Genomic DNA, 16,393 nt, shown 5'->3' on the forward strand with positions numbered 1-16,393 from the left:
CAAATGGGTCTCGGGACAAATGCGTCTCGGGACAAATGGGTCTCGGGACCTAACCCAACCCAACCTTGTTTGGAGGTAAGAAGATTATTTATATGAGTATTAAAAGCCCGCCTCTTACCACGAACAATTTATTAGCAATAATAGAAATATTTTGGAAGGTGTCAGATAATTAATTGGAGAATATTTTGGAAAAGGTGGCAGCTAACTATTAGGAGAACATTTTGGAAAAGATGGCAGCTAATTAGTAGGAGAATGTTTTGGAAAAGATGTCAGATAATTAATAGGAGAATATTTTGGAAATGGTGGCAGCTAATTAATTATAAAATATTTTGGAAAAGGTGGCAGCTAACTATTAGGAGAACATTTTAAAAAAAAGTGGCAGCTAATTAGTAGGAGAATGTTTTGGAAAAGGTGTCAGCTAATTAGTAGGAGAATGTTTTGGAAAAGGTGTTAGCTAATTAGTAGGAGAATGTTTTGGAAAAGGTGTCAGCTAATTAGTACGAGAATGTTTTGGAAAAGATGTCAGATAATTGGAGAATATTTTGGAAAAGGCGGCAGCTAATTAATTGGAGAATATTTTGGAAAAGGTGGCAGCTAACTATTAGGAGAACATTTTAAAAAAAAGTGGCAGCTAATTAGTAGGAGAATGTTTTGGAAAAGGTGTCAGCTAATTAGTAGGAGAATGTTTTGGAAAAGGTGTTAGCTAATTAGTAGGAGAATGTTTTGGAAAAGGTGTCAGCTAATTAGTACGAGAATGTTTTGGAAAAGATGTCAGATAATTAATTGGAGAATATTTTGGAAAAGGCGGCAGCTAATTAATTGGAGAATATTTTGGAAAAGTTGGCATCTAACTATTAGGAGAATATTTTGGAAAAGGTGGCAAATAACTATTAGGAGAATATTTTGGAAAAGGTGGCAGCTTACTATTTGGAGAATATTTTGGAAAAGGTGGCAGCTTACTATTTGGAGAATATTTTGGAAAAGGTGGCAGCTTACTATTTGGAGAATATTTTGGAAAAGGTGGCAGCTTACTATTTGGAGAATATTTAGGAAAAGGTGGCAGCTTACTATTTGGAGAATATTTAGGAAAAGGTGGCAGCTAATTAGTATGAGGATGCTTTGGAAAAGGTGTCAGATAGTTTATAGGATAATATTTTGGAAAAGGTGGCAGCTAATTAATTGGGGAATATTTTGGAAAAGGTGGCAGCTAATTAATAGGAGAATATTTTGGAAAAGGTGTTAGCAAATTAATAGGAGAATATTTTGGAAAAGGTGGCAGCTAATTAGTGTGAGAATGTTTTGGAAAAGGTGGTAACGAATTATTGGAACCTATGTTTTGGAAAAGGTGGCAACGAATTATTGGGACCATTGCTTTGGAAAAGGAGGTAACTAATTAGGTAGACAAATAATTACGATGCCAAATAGTCCCGAGACCAAATAATTACGATACCAAATAGTCTCGAGACCAAATAATCACGATACCAAATAGTCCCGAGACCAAATCGGTGAGACCAATTAGTCCCGCGACCTAATCGGCAAGACCAATATGGCGAGACCAATTCGGCGAGACCAAATTTTCCTGTTCCGCGTCATTTATTTCCTTTTAAACTATTAGTCTCTTCTATTTTTTACTTTTAAAAAAAATTGTTAATGGAAGAAAATTAATTCTGCTCAATTCGGGGCCCCATGGCATCCCGGGGCCCCAAGCGGCCGCTTAGTCCGCTTACCGTTAAACCCGCCACTGCACGACCGTAGCACAGGTACATGCGTAAAACGGCTCACAAAGTAGAGCGTAGAAAACTTGGTCATCTAGTTAAGCATAGCGTCTTTGGTCATTATATCGGGTTCTTCCATTTTTACAGTCCGGTAATGGTTTCTACAATTACGGTATAGAATCTTTTTACATATTAAGCTAATTAATAAAGCAAATAATGCCACGGAAGAAAAGCCAAGCGCAATTGGAAGCAATAACTCCCAAAAACCAGCAAACTCAGTGTAATTTTTATGTAGTATTTAAAGAAGATGTTGGTGTGCAAACGTATGAAACCAGCGCCAGTTAGTTAAAGAGCAAAGTTTTAGTGAAAGTTAGCGCTGAAATCCAGATAGGCTTTGGTATAAATATAAGAAATGTTGAAACCCAAACAGAGATTTTTGGATTTAACGTACCATCTCAGAAATGGGAAGAAATAAATTCCTTTAATAGTTTAAACCAAGTTAAAAATAGTCGTAAACGAAAGTTATATTTGGATAAAGAGACTTGCACAACCGATGACAGTTTTGGACCCAAACGAAGACAAGCTCTATCAATTTCAACAGAAGCCCCTGCGTTTGATACGACGTTAAATGAATTAAAACTTATTTCTCCAGCCATATTAACTTTAAAAACATTTACAGAGAGTTTAAGTCAAGGTATGTAAATCCTTTTGTTTACCTCACAAGAATAATAATTGATGAATAATTTGACATATTAAATGCTTAGCAGGAGCTTCTATTTGAATTTTAAAAGACCATAATGGACTTGTGGAATACCTTGAGATTTACCATGAGAATGGGTTTCTGGCAGTAGCAAATTATTATGATGCTCCGCGACGCTTGTTGTTTTCTTGTGATGGAACCTTGTCAATATTGACACTTTTCAAAGGTGTAGAACAAATTAAGTACTACAATTTTAAAACTCAAACCCTAAATGTGGAAATAGTCACCAATGCCATGGCGTCACTGGATAAAAAATACGTGTTTTGTACTGGAATAAGGAAGGTATGATGAACTCTAATGTATTGTCATTGTTAAATGTGACTTAATACTTATAAAACAATGGATCTATCCAATAGGATGAAGCAATGGGGATGCAATGTACCAAAAAGCTTCAAAAACATGTTTATCCATTTGAGCGTTATCAAGCTACTGAGTGTTTTGAATGGCTTGTACAGACTGTTAAAGAAGTCTTTGCGCGTTGCGCACATATTTTACTATATTTCAAAAACTATTCAAGCTAGCGCTCTGGAATAAAGTGCGTTATAAAAGTTTTGCATTCCTCTTTCATATTTTACCCGTTCCACAGTTGTCATTTGCATACTTATACCGGAAACCGGAAATGTCAAAATTATCAACTTTGAAAATATTGGATTCTCGAGGATATAAATGCGATTTTCGGATTCCTGGGGTTCGATTCATATTTGAAAAGTTTTCACCAAATTCAATTCGGATGAATAGGTCACGAGTAATCAGCCTTTATTCAAAATCTGGCAACTTCGATTAGCTGTGGCGATAATTCATAATCGAGTTTCGAATCTTTGTCGTAATAATGCTTCTTAGATGTTATGGAACTTTATGCGTATATATATGATTAGTCTTGTGGCGCAATACTTTGAAACATATCAGACGTTCATTAAAGGGATGGAGAAGTGGAAAATAAAGTAATTTTTTATTGATTCTTCTATAAGACCAATCTTCATAGGGAATTATCCAGGAAATAACATAGAACGATTTTTAAACGACAATTAGTTTGAAATTTCAGGCGTAATTTTAAATAAGGATTTCCGACCAATCGCTAAGCGCCCTGTCCTTTTATTGACAATTTTCTCGTGGTACGTTCCGTGTTGAATCAATTTATTGCGAGATTTGAAAAAATTTCCGCGAGACATGGAGCGTGCCACGAGAATTTTGTTAACAAAAAGGCACGGCGTTACGCGATTGGTCGGAGGTCCTTATTTAAAATTATTCTTAAAATCTTAGCCTAATTTGAATATTAAAATCAATGGGAGGTATTTCCTAAATTTTTCATTATGCAGACTGTATAAGCCTTTACCTGCCTTTCTTCATTTGTTGTTTATGGGGGTGGAGTTGGGTGTTCGACGTCTTAGTAGAGGGGTGAAGATGCAAGACAAACACCTACCTCTTTTCACTAATGATTCAACCTCGCTAACGCTAGACAAGATGTTAGAATGCAGTCAGTTTCGGAGAGTTAAGGCCTTTTAACTGGAACGAGGGGCTTATAAAATTTCTGAACCAAAGGGGCCGCGTTTGATGGTATGTGTCAATTGAGAGTCAAAATAGATTCTAATCCAATTTTTAATATTCAACATAATTTTCAATTTTGTTCATAAATTTTCAGACACTTTTATAGGGGTCAAAATAAGAATTTAAACAAAAATAAACTTATTCTAGGAGAGCGGTCGCTCTCTTAGATAAGACTTGATACCGCCGCTAATCCTAAAGCAGGGTTCTTTGATTGGCCGTAACTTTTTTCGTATTGTGTTTGCCGCTTTGAAATTTTGCCAGTGAACTAAAATTTGGGCCCTAATTTGGCTGTTAAAATTTCAAAGAGATCCAACTAATAGTTAATTCTATAAAGAAAAAAGTTGTTAAAGTGTTAGTGACGTGATTTAAAAATTATCTCAAATCTAAAGAAAACCTTACTTTTTTGAGAGTTTAAACTCTTCTGATTCCAAAAATATGCTTGATTAATATTTAAATATGAAGGAAAACACAGAAAAAACACTTTGAAAACTTGAAATTTGGGGGGCAAAAAGCAAATTTGCGGAGAAGATTTTTGGCGGGATTTCTCCTCGCTACGTCACTCACGGCATCTCGCGGAAAAGCCAAGCGCGCGCGCCCGAGACTCCCGAGCTCCGACGCCAAGGGCTGTTTTTATCAGCTGAGCTGATTAATTTGCTACTTGTTAGTGGCGGTATTTCTCACAAAAGTTTAGTATATTAGGTGCGTTTGTTTAGAGATTTTGACCAAGTTTTAGGCCCCTTGTATTTATTAGAATGGAGAAATCAGTGAAATATCGGTGTGTCGCTCCAAATTGTGGAAATAATAGCAATACCAACCGAGAAGGCCAAAGGCTTACGTTTCATTCTTTTCCAAGTGATATTGAACTAAGAAATAAATGGTTGGCAAGCATGAAAAAACCTAGTTTTAAGCCTGCAAAAACAAGCAAAATATGTTCTCTACATTTTGAGTCCGAGTGTTTTGTACGAAACCGAGATGCTGCATTTAGTTTGAGTGCTAGCTCAGTTCCTGGATTTCGTAATTTATTGCCAAATGTGGTACCCACTATTTTTGATTTTATAAACGAGCCCTCAACGTCACGAGTTAAGGAAATGGTAAGATGTTCTCATTAGATATATTATAATAAATTATATTCATCATCTAGTATTTTCTTGCCAGGAATTTAGTCTTCTAAGAGTAACAGTAGAAACGCAAACTCCTAAAAATCTTGGTGTTCAGTCAAAAAAAGTTCAAACTGATGAACGACTTTGTAGGATTGTATCTCATAGAGGTGAAAATTTAGGCCCTCGATTGCTATTCTCAACCTATAATGAATTTATACCTGTTTCAATGAATTTTAAACCTGTAGTAGCCCAAACTGACCCAATAAAGACTAAAGAGGCATCTACGCAAACTGAAGAAGATTTGAATTATCTACATCAATGTCTAAATCGAGACCAAGATGATGATTACGAAGAGGAAGAGGAGGAAATCCCAGATGCTGGAGAATTTATGAGTTCTCAAGATCCCAGCTACACTCCTTCCCAATTATCTGAAGATGAAGTCAATCTGTATGAGTTTATAGTTATTTGAAATGAGTGCCTGGCGAAAAACTTCTTGATGGAATTTTACCATTTGTGTAGTTCACGTCAGTTCAAAGAAGGGGAAGATCTCTTTAAAGAGCGCAAATTTATGGTGTTTGAAAGCGCATTATTACAACTTTTCACGTTTTGCGCAATATGCCTCTCTAAATGTACTACAGTCATGTCTACAAAAGGCTCAATGGTCATAGTACAGGCTACATGTTGCAACAATCACAAAGTGAAATGGCAAAGCCAACCAGAAATATCCCGCAAACCTGCTGGGAATATTCTTACTGCCGCAGCTATTTTATTTTCTGGGATGAACCCAACTAAAGCCATTAGGATGTTGCAAATGATAGGGATTCAAATGTTTGATAAGAGAACTTATTATCGAATTCAAAAAGCCTACCTTTTGCGAGCTATAAAAACTGTAAGTGTCCTTTCTTATATAAATGCTAAAAGGATTAAAAATGGTACAAATTTTCTTGTAGGTCTGGGAGAGCGAACAAAGATGTCTTCTCGAGTCCTTGCAGGGGAAACCTCTTTGCTTGGGTGGGGATGGAAGATGTGACAGTCCCGGATTTTCTGCTAAATATGGCAGCTACTGTTTCTTAGAGAGTTCCATTAAAAAAATAATTCACTTGGTTTTGATTCAGGTAATCAATTGCCACGCCTGTTGGACAACACCTGAAGAATTTTATATATAATGATTCTTGTTTTTTTCCTATAGAGTAGTCAAGTAGCTAACAGTGTAGCGATGGAACTCGAAGGACTAAAAAAGGGGCTAAGTTATTTATATGATAAAGGTATGACTGTGGCGTATTTAGTTACGGATAGACACAAGCAAGTAAGGCGCTATCTCAAGGAAAATTATCCTAGAATAACGCATTTATTTGACTGCTGGCACTTAGTGAAATGTAAGAATTAGTTTAATTCTCAAATCTTCAATCGAGTAAGTGAAAACTTTCTTTTAGCCCTGAAATCTAAGATTGCTCAAGCTTGCGGGACCAAAAAATACATGCGAGATGTTAAGTCTTGGAGTAGAAGTATACAAAATCATATGTATTGGTTGGCCAATTCCAGTGGTGGAGATGGTGAACTCATGAAATCTAAATGGTTATCTGTGTTACGTCATGTCACTAACCAACATAAGGATCATGGAATGCCATACAATGAGTGCGCCCACGGAGAGTTAGACGAGGAAAGACCCAAATATTGGTTGGAATTAGGTTTGTTATTTCGATGAAACACAACAAGGCTGCGTTTATGCAGTGCGTGGCATATTTACTAAGAACTATTTCTAAGATCTTTGAAGATAACTATAGTTTTAGTGTTACTTACGCCCGTTACATTTGAAAACCGCTTAGCTAATAATCAGTATTTTCCAGGGAAAAAACCTTTCCTTATTTTGCAAAAAATTGTGAAGTCTCTGCAGGAAGATGTAAAACAAATGTCATCAGTTTGCCAGACATCATCTGTTGAAGCCTATCACGCTGTAGTGATTCATTTTGCTCCTAAGCATACGCATTATTCGTTTCATGGAATGGAAGCGCGGTAAATAATGAAAGCTACTAGGTTTTAGTAAGAGCTCAATTGAAAAGGTTTTTTTCAGGTTAATTTTGGCGGCCCTTCATTATAATGAAAATTCTTCGAAGCTACAAGCCACTACTAAAGACGGTATTCGTAGGTGGAATATTTATTTTCCCAAGGCGAAAGCCGGTGAATTTTCAGTTAGGCCTATTATGGCTGCATCAACTTACAGTAAGCTAAGCTTGTGGCTGCTTAGTAGTTTAATGCATTAACGTAAGAATTTTTAGATTATGTAGAAAGATTAATGGCTCAAGTGATTGAGTATAGTGGAGCCGAAACCTATGCTACAGGAACGGATCGGACTGCGAACGTGTTAGGCCCACAACCACAAACCTTGTGCCACAAACATGAACATCCCGATAAAGATTTTGCTATCGAATCTTACAGTAAACGACGGCGTTTTGAGGAAGAAAAATAGTTGTTTGTTTATGACCATGACAAAAATAAAAAATTTTTAAACAAAAGTCAATTTATTTATTTCACATTTGAGGTCTAGGACTACTTAGTTTAAAAAGGCTACTTCATAGCCTACCGTGTGTGAAATTATCAAGAAAAAAAAAGACAACTGATAAGTACAAAAGATCAAACCCCCGCGTCCAACTGACACAGCAGTGATCCTAGAAATCACTAGCGGGAACTAACTTGTTCACTTTGTGACAGATGTCCAAAGACGTAACTGCCAACCTGGTGTTGGTGGAGCGATTGTGTGCCAAACAATATAGTAGGGCGCCATATTACCGACGTAAAGTCAATATTTAGCAGTGTCAAAGAATTATAATAGGAGTTTAGTTTACACAGTTGGAAGATTTTGTAGTGTGGTTGTCAAAAGCTACTCTGTCATCAATAAAAACTCCAAGGATCCGTATACAGCGAGTGGAATGAAGCTAGACACCATTAATTGTGTATGGGGAATACGAATTTCCCTAGATACAACATTTCACACTTCAAATTATCCATCCCCATATCCAAGTCATGTTGCACTAAAATGTTTTTCCATTAGACGTTTAGCAATTATTTCGCAAGTTCGACTTAACACGAGGATAATTGAGGTTTTTAAATTGGTTCTTATTGCAATCGTACAAATCCACAATAAACATCGGATGGAAATGTTTCCCGAATTTTTAATAAGACGCAACTAGGAATTGGGTAACGTAAACCACTTGGTAAGAATTGGTGAGTCCATCGTATAAATCTTCTATAGGCAATATACCTATATTTCCTGCAATGAAACAACTAGGTGTAAATTCTTCTGAACTAAATACTGAAGGCAATGATAAAACGTGGCAATTGTATTCTAATTTTTGCACATACTCATTTAGTCTTACTGTAAGGTAATCGAAATTAAAATCTGACCTGTGAATTTCTCCTTGTCGAGGTTCAGTGATTCTTCCAGGCCTCCGGTTACAAAATTCCAAATACCACTGCCTAAGTTCTTCCACATCGAGACATCGTCTCTCAAATAAACGGTGCTGTGTAATACAGCTACCCTCTTCCAACACACTGTCCACTTGCTCATATTCCCTGCAGCAAGTGCATTCTTCTACAGTAGTCATTACTTGGCAAAAGCCACAAATACACCTACAAAAAATACATAGTTTTCAGGCTATGAGGATTAATACTAATTACATAAATAGTCCGATCTCCTTGTGTAAAAGGTATGAATCATTCTAGCCTGAATCACTTTTCACCTATCCTCGTAATTATGAAAATCAAGTAGTAATCGTACGTACCAGTCATTATTAAAAAGTCTCTCATTTCTCTCGGTATTTACTGCTGCAGCAAGCTGGCTTTCCCTTAAAACTTCTTCTGGCATCAAGGGTTCAAATTGGTATGGCTGAATACCAAGGCCCAAGTTTCCAATCCCGAGATCTTCATCTTCCGATAATTCTTCGTCTACTACACTCGAATCAAAGCTTAGATTAAGCCCGTCTTCAGAATAAGAATCTGATGACAATGAATAATATTCATCGTTTTCCGAGTCTGACATTTTAGTTCAAAATTAAAGACTATATCGCTCACCACTGACGGTCACGGTACTAATGCCGCGCGAATCTGAATAAATTAGGCTTAACGCGGCGCGCGCGGAGACACTAACAGGCTTCACGTGAGCGACATCTAGAGAGAAAATTTCTCCTCACTACGTCATCAAACGAAACAAAATTTTAACTAGGCCTTTTCCAAATACTCTACTTTGATTGCAATTTTATAAATTGCTACGAAACCAAATAAAAAAGTAAACATATCATAATAAACTAGATTTTTCAAGGATTTTTTTCGCATTTTAAGTTTGTGGGTGACGAAAATTATGTCACTAACACTTTAAGGGTGGTTTTAGAATCCATAAAATGAATCAGACATTCGGTGAAAAATTCTATATTTTTCCATAGACATAACATGGGAATTTTATAGAAAGTGGGGGGTCAACCCCGCAGGGATAGAAGGAAAACTATTCATTCGATACGTTTGGGAACCATCTTAAATGAAAGAGAACAGTTCATTGTAGCGCCTTTTTTTAGTGTCATTAAGACCAATTAAGTTTAAAGTGTTAGTGACATAATTTTCGTCACCCACAAACTTAAAATACGAAAAAAATCCTTGAAAAATCTAGTTTATTATGATATGTTTACTTTTTTATTTGGTTTCGTAGCAATTTATAAAATTGCAATCAAAGTTTTGTGTTTGGAAAAGGCCTAGTTAAAATTTTGTTTCGTTTGATGACGTAGTAAGGAGAAATTTTCTCTCTAGATGTCGCTCACGTGACGCCTGTTAGTGTCTCAGCGCGCGCCGCGTTAAGCCTAATTTATTCAGATTCGCGCGGCATTAGTAGACTCGGGAGTCTCGGGCGCGCGCGCTTGGCTTTTCCGCGAGATGCCGTGAGTGACGTAGCAACGAGAAAACCCGCCAAAAATCTTCTCCGCAAATTTGCTTATTGCCCCCCAAATTTCAAGTTTTCAAAGTGTTTTTTCTGTGTTTTCCTTCATATTTAAATATTAATCAAGCATATTTTTGGAATCAGAAGAGTTTAAACTCTCAAAAATGTAAGGTTTTCTTTAGATTTGAGATAATTTTTAAATCACGTCGCTATTCCTTTAAGTACTGATTTTATCATTATTAACATATACTTTGACTTACGTTGTTTTGGGTACTGGAATTACAGCGTTTTACCACTGTTAGAGACATTCATTTTAGCCCTAATTTTTTATATTGGACTTACGGCGTTTTTGTCGTGATTCACGCCGTTAAAGGGATATTAAGCAAGAAAAACATTGCGTTTGAGCTCTTGTAGGTGCTTGTAGGTGCTTGTGGATACTTGTAGGTGCTTGTGGGTACTTGTAGGTACTTGTAGGTGAGAGTGGGTACTTGCCCCGGGTGCTTGTTCCGGGTACTTGTGGGTGCTTGTTCCGGGTACTTGTGGGTGCTTGTTCCGGGTACTTGTGGGTGCTTGTTCCGGGTACTTGTGGGTGCTTGTAGGTAATTAAGGGTGCTTGTAGGTACTTATGGGTACTTGTCGGTAGTTGTGGGTGCTTGTAGGTAGTTGTGGGTGCTTGTAGGTACTTGTGGGTGCTTGTAGGTACTTGTGGGTACTTGTAGGTACTTGTGGGTGCTTGTAGGTACTTGTGGGTACTTGTAGGTACTTGTAGGTACTTGTGGGTGCTTCCAGGTACTTGCGATTACTTGTGGGTGCTTCTAGGTACTTGCGGGTACTTGTGGGTGCTTGTAGGTACTTGTGGGTGCTTGAAGGTACTTGTGGGAGCTTATGGGTACTTGTGGGTGCATGTAGGTACTTGTGGGTGCATGTAGGTACTTGTGGGTGCTTGTAGGTACTTGTGGGTCCTTGTGGGTGCTTGTAGGTACTTGTGAGTGCTTACCCCGGGTACTTGTGGGTGCCTGCCCCGGGTACTTGTAGGTAATTGTGGGTACTTGTGGGTGCTTGTAGGTGCTTGTAGGTACTTGTCGGTACTTGTGGGTGCTTGTAGGTACTTGTGGGTGCTTGTAGGTACTTGTGGGTGCTTGTAGGTACTTGTGGGTGCTTCTAGGTACTTGTGGGTACTTGTGGGTGCTTGTAGGTACTTGTGGGTGCTTGTAGGTACTTGTGGGTACTTGTGGGTGCTTGTAGGTACTTATGGGTACTTGTAGGTACTTTTGGGTGCTTGTAGGTACTTGTGGGTGCTTGTAGGTACTTGTGGGTGCTTGTCGGTACTTGTGGGTGCTTGTAGGTACTTGTGGGTGCTTGTAGGTACTTGTGGGTGCTTGTAGGTACTTGTGGGTGCTTCTAGGTACTTGTGGGTGCTTGTAGGTACTTGTGGGTGCTTGTAGGTACTTGTGGGTACTTGTGGCGGCTTGTAGGTACTTGTGGGTACTTGTGGGTGCTTGTAGGTACTTATAGGTACTTGTAGGTACTTTTGGGTGCTTGTAGGTACTTGTGGGTGCTTGTAGGTACTTGTGGGTGCTTGTAGGTACTTGTGGGTGCTTGTGGGTGCTTGTAGGTACTTGTGGGTACTTGTGGGTGCTTGCCCCGGGTACTTGTAGGTAATTGTCGGTACTTGTGGGTGCTTGTAGGTGCTTGTAGGTACTTGTCGGTACTTGTGGGTGCTTGTAGGTACTTGTGGGTGCTTGTAGGTACTTGTGGGTGCTTGTAGGTACTTGTAGGTACTTGTGGGTACTTGCGGGTACTTGCGGGTGCTTGTAGGTACTTATAGGTACTTGTAGGTACTTTTGGGTGCTTGTAGGTACTTGTGGGTGCTTGTAGGTACTTGTGGGTACTTGTGGGTGCTTGTAGGTACTTGTGGGTACTTGTGGGTGCTTGCCCCGGGTACTTGTAGGTAATTGTCGGTACTTGTGGGTGCTTGTAGGTGCTTGTAGGTACTTGTCGGTACTTGAGGGTGCTTGTAGCTACTTGTGGGTGCTTGTAGGTACTTGTGGGTGCTTGTAGGTACTTGTAGGTACTTGTGGGTACTTGCGGGTACTTGCGGGTGCTTGTAGGTACTTGTGGGTACTTGTGGGTGCTTGTAGGTACTTGTGGGTACTTGTGGGTGCTTGCCCCGGGTACTTGTAGGTAATTGTGGGTACTTGTAGGTACTTGTGGGTGCTTCTAGGTACTTGCGGGTGCTTCTAGGTACTTGCGGGTACTTGTGGGTACTTCTAGGTACTTGTGGGTACTTGTGGGTGCTTCTAGGTACTTGTGGGTACTTGTGGGTTCTTGTAGGTACTTGTGGGTACTTGTGGGCTCTTGTAGGTACTTGTGGGTGCTTGTGGGAGCTTATGGGTACTTGTGGGTGCTTGTAGGTACTTGTGGGTGCTTGTAGGTACTTGTGCGTACTTGTGGGTGCTTACCCCGGGTACTTGTGGGTGCTTGTAGGTACTTGTGCGTACTTGTGGGTGCTTACCCCGGGTACTTGTGGGTGCTTGCCCCGGGTACTTGTGGGTGTTTGTAGGTACTTGTGGGTGCTTGTAGGTACTTGTGGGTGCTCGTGGGTGCTTGTAGGTACTTGTGGGTGCTTGTATGTACTTGTGTTTGCTTGTGGGTACTTTTGGGTGCTTGTAGGTACTTGTGCGTGCTTGTAGGTACTTTTGGGTACTTGTAGTGCAACCGAAGTTTTAAAGTACGGGTAAACTACATAGCGTGGGAAAGTATTTTTCTCTCTAGGTTCTAAAAGGCTGGTTTACACGGGCCAAATTTCCGAATAATAAAGGCTGGTTTTCACTGACCAAAGGTTTCACAAAACCATAAAAAAATTCCCGAAAATGTTTCGGAAAGTAACTTAACAAAACGTTAAACTGTTTTCACTGAAACTTGTAGTGTTAGAGAGAGGAACGCGACTGATATATAACTTAACACTTTTTTTATAAAACCCGTAATGCACACATTTTAACATAGATTAGTTAAAATTGTAATGCGTAGATGTTAACATAGGTTAGTTAAAATTGTAATTAGACCACCTTTGGGCATTGTTCGACGGCAGACCGGCCGGCGCCGCTTACCAGTGTACCTCTCTTTCTTTGCTTAAGTTTTAACCCGTTAAAGTATGACAATACACTGAAAGGTAAAGCTTTCCCCATCCGATTCCATTTCTACCGTGTTTTTCACTTTTCGGTTTATTTGTTTTTACTTTGCGCGACCATCGGAGTGGCTAACCCCTCGACGCAACATACAATTTTATGGTATAACTCATGGTATGGTCAATATAAATATTTTGTACTATGTTAATTTATGTAAATAAGTAAATGGCAAATTAATGATTACAATTTATTATAAGTATTTGAATGATTAATGATAATAAATTAATTTCGTGAACTTAGAGTGGTAGTTGGTTTTTTTTTGTGCTTGACTATCGAAGGTGTTAGTATTTAAAGGGAGGCCGACGTGGTAAGTCGTCCTTATCCAAGTTTAGGTAAGATGATATAGCCAAGAGAAACAACACAAACCACAAATTTGTTCATTATTGATGTCCATTCCTAAATTATTGATGTCCGTTCCTAAATTATTGATATCCGTTCCTAAATTATTGATATCCGTTCCTAAATTATTGATATCCGTTCTTAAATTATTGATATCCGTTCCTAAATTATTGATGTCCGTTCCTAAATTATTGATGTCCGTTCCTAAATTATTGATATCCGTTCCTATATTATTGATGTCCGTTTCTAAATTATTGATGTCCGTTCCTAAATTATTGATGTCCGTTCCTAAATTATTGATGTCCGTTCCTAAATTATTGATATCCGTTCCTAAATTATTGATATCCGTTCCTAAATTATTGATATCCGTTCCTAAATTATTGATATCCGTTCTTAAATTATTGATGTCCGTTCCTAAATTATTGATGTCCGTTCCTAAATTATTGATGTCCGTTCCTAAATTATTGATATCCGTTCCTATATTATTGATGTCCGTTTCTAAATTATTGATGTCCGTTCCTAAATTATTGATGTCCGTTCCTAAATTATTGATGTCCGTTCCTAAATTATTGATGTCCGTTCCTAAATTATTGATGTCCGTTCCTAAATTATTGATGTCCGTTCCTAAATTATTGATATCCGTTCCTAAATTATTGATGTCCGTTCCTAAAATATTGATATCCGTTCCTAAATTATTGATGTCCGTTCCTAAATTATTGATGTCCGTTCCTAAATTATTGATGTCCGTTCCTAAATTATTGATGTCCGTTCTTAAATTATTGATGTCCGTTCCTAAATTATTGATGTCCGTTCCTAAATTATTGATGTCCGTTCTTAAATTATTGATGTCCGTTCCTAAATTATTGATATCCGTTCTTAAATTATTGATGTCCCTTCCTAAATTATTGATATCCGTTCCTAAATTATTGATATCCGTTCCTAAATTATTGATGTCCGTTCCTAAATTATTGATGTCCTTTCTAAAATTATTGATGTCCATTCCTAAATTATTGATGTCCGTTCTTAAATTATTGATATCCGTTCTTAAATTATTGATATCCGTTCTTAAATTATTGATGTCCGTTCTTAAATTATTGATATCCATTTTATGTGAATTTTGTCCGAAACGGCGCCCCATAAAAACGCTTCATAAGAACCAAATCCCGTGTAGTATTTTACTGATTTATTACTATTAATAAACTTTGTTACTGTAAACTTCTCTTTACCACGCAATAACAATAACTCAAATTCATTTCTTAGGAGTTTTTGTTTACGCGGTGTATATGGTGTATAAGTGGATTTCAATGATATTCCACTACTTGCTTTTGATGATGACACTCTCAAATAACAGCTGCACCAACTTGGGGTTGAACTTCCGGAGTTGGTAGTGGTTCTTCAGGATGATTAGGATAGGTACGCAATTGATTAAGTTCCTCTGGATCAACATGTAATGCTTCCATTTCTTCCAACAACTGTGTTCTATCTTTTGGACTCATATGTCCAAATGCTTCTTTAGGAACTGTTTGGCTACGAGTAGGGGAATGCGGCATTGCATCCAAAACTTTTGTATTTTCAAATATTGATGGAATCGCCAATGGCTTGAGACGTTTACATTGAGAACCAATAGTTGGAAACTAGTCTGTCTGTAGAAAGTGTTTGGAGCAAATTCGTGAACTATTCAGGTCTAGTGGTTTAGTTCCTACCCCAGCTGCTATAGCGCCTAACCATTTCTGTCTCATAACTTTATCTCGAGGGTAGGCGTGGTAAGAAATGTAACTTTGACTGTTTCTAAAGACTTCTATGACACAACGGTTGTTAATCTTGGAAATTTTGACTAATCTTGAGTTACAACTATTATATTTAAACTAAATCTTACGAATTGTACATTATATAATGCAATTTCTCCAAACTGTGGCAATATACTACACTGTCAGCAACTAAACTGTCAATATTGAGCCAAGGCTTAACGTGTTAACTTGCTTTTTTCCTGTTTTTAAAGGCGAAAGTATATTTTCAATCATTTGAAATCGTTTTTAATCGTGAAAAATACCTTAAAGCAGACATTTCAAAGATGTTTTCTCTTCTAGGACGAAATAATTACGCGTAAAACTCGTTTACCGACGATTTTTCCCCGCTAACTCGTAAAAACAAGCAGAAATGTAAAAAAAAATCTTTCCGTTTTTGGCGCCCTCTGATTGGCTATGGTCATTTAATAGTTCGAAAATTCGCCGCTAAACCTAGTGGTGCTGATCAGGAATAAGGCTAATTAGCAAGAGTTAGGTTCAAGTAACTTCCAAACGGGTTGGCGTACGACAAAATGTCATACCACAGTTTCGCCTTATATTGGTCCCAGGAACCCAAATACTTTCGCTCCTACGTCCATTTCAGATACACCCTGTATAATCAGAGGAATTACCACGTAACATACCCATAATGGAGATTCACAAAAATCATCAAAAATTTGGGAACGCATTTCAAAATTAATAAGACTTTTGTAATTTCGTTCAAGTAGTTTGAAAGTTATGTTATATTCACGGCGCGTATCATTAAACTTTGCAGTCAATCCCCTACATTAAAATGCCTTTACGCGTTTTTGATAGCGCAAGTTCGCATCCAGAGGGATACATTGAAGCTCTAACATCAAATGCCAGATTTCATGGGTAGAAATAATAAATAAGCAAGGTTGATTACATCAAAAAAATCTTCTCCGTAATATAAAAAGGAAGATAAACGAATTATAAACGAATTATACATAGTTTACACCTAAGGGGGTTACACCATTTTATCCCCTAATTCATCCCCTGTTCCTCGCCCCGTACAGGGCT

General features: G+C 37.9%; 1 protein-coding gene and 1 long non-coding RNA gene across 3 annotated transcripts; one reads left to right on the plus strand and one right to left on the minus strand.

Annotated features, from left to right (window-relative positions):
- Positions 1 to 4,379: 4,379 nt before the first annotated feature.
- Positions 4,380 to 7,633, plus strand: LOC149670948 (uncharacterized). Of its 2 annotated transcripts, XM_089840375.1 has the most exons (10): positions 4,380 to 5,111; positions 5,176 to 5,287; positions 5,366 to 5,567; positions 5,640 to 6,009; positions 6,071 to 6,235; positions 6,310 to 6,496; positions 6,554 to 6,808; positions 6,968 to 7,133; positions 7,192 to 7,340; positions 7,397 to 7,633. In XM_089840375.1, the coding sequence occupies exons 1-10, from the start codon at positions 4,773 to 4,775 to the stop codon at positions 7,585 to 7,587; spliced, it is 2,136 nt and encodes a 711-aa protein (XP_089696501.1). In that variant the 5' UTR covers positions 4,380 to 4,772; the 3' UTR covers positions 7,588 to 7,633. The 2 variants fall into 2 exon arrangements, with proteins under 2 accessions (XP_089696501.1, XP_089696502.1); XM_089840376.1 differs by lacking the exon at positions 6,968 to 7,133 and having other exon boundaries at positions 6,554 to 6,794; positions 7,210 to 7,340.
- A 7,191-nt stretch (positions 7,634 to 14,824) lies between these two features.
- On the minus strand, positions 14,825 to 15,664 carry LOC149670949 (uncharacterized). The gene is made up of 2 exons (XR_016367188.1): positions 15,619 to 15,664; positions 14,825 to 15,555 (listed from the first exon to the last, which is right to left on the minus strand). It is a non-coding gene; the product is annotated as an uncharacterized LOC149670949 (long non-coding RNA).
- Between the last annotated feature and the right edge of the window lie 729 nt (positions 15,665 to 16,393).

The sequence above is a fragment of the Phalangium opilio genome, unplaced genomic scaffold (assembly GCF_054372755.1).
Source record: "Phalangium opilio isolate 3A_F unplaced genomic scaffold, DU_Popi_V2 ptg000054l_1, whole genome shotgun sequence".
NCBI classification, from domain to species: Eukaryota; Metazoa; Arthropoda; class Arachnida; order Opiliones; family Phalangiidae; genus Phalangium; species Phalangium opilio.

What these genes read in the sequence shown, in the direction of transcription:
- LOC149670948 (XM_089840375.1), top strand. Translation starts at nt 4,773, where the DNA reads ATGGAGAAATCAGTGAAATATCGGTGTGTCGCTCCAAATTGTGGAAAT. An exon ending in TTTTGCGAGCTATAAAAACT is followed by an intron (nt 6,010 to 6,070) that starts GTAAGTGTCCTT and finishes ATTTTCTTGTAG; the next exon opens with GTCTGGGAGAGCGAACAAAG. An exon ending in CTGCTGGCACTTAGTGAAAT is followed by an intron (nt 6,497 to 6,553) that starts GTAAGAATTAGT and finishes ACTTTCTTTTAG; the next exon opens with CCCTGAAATCTAAGATTGCT.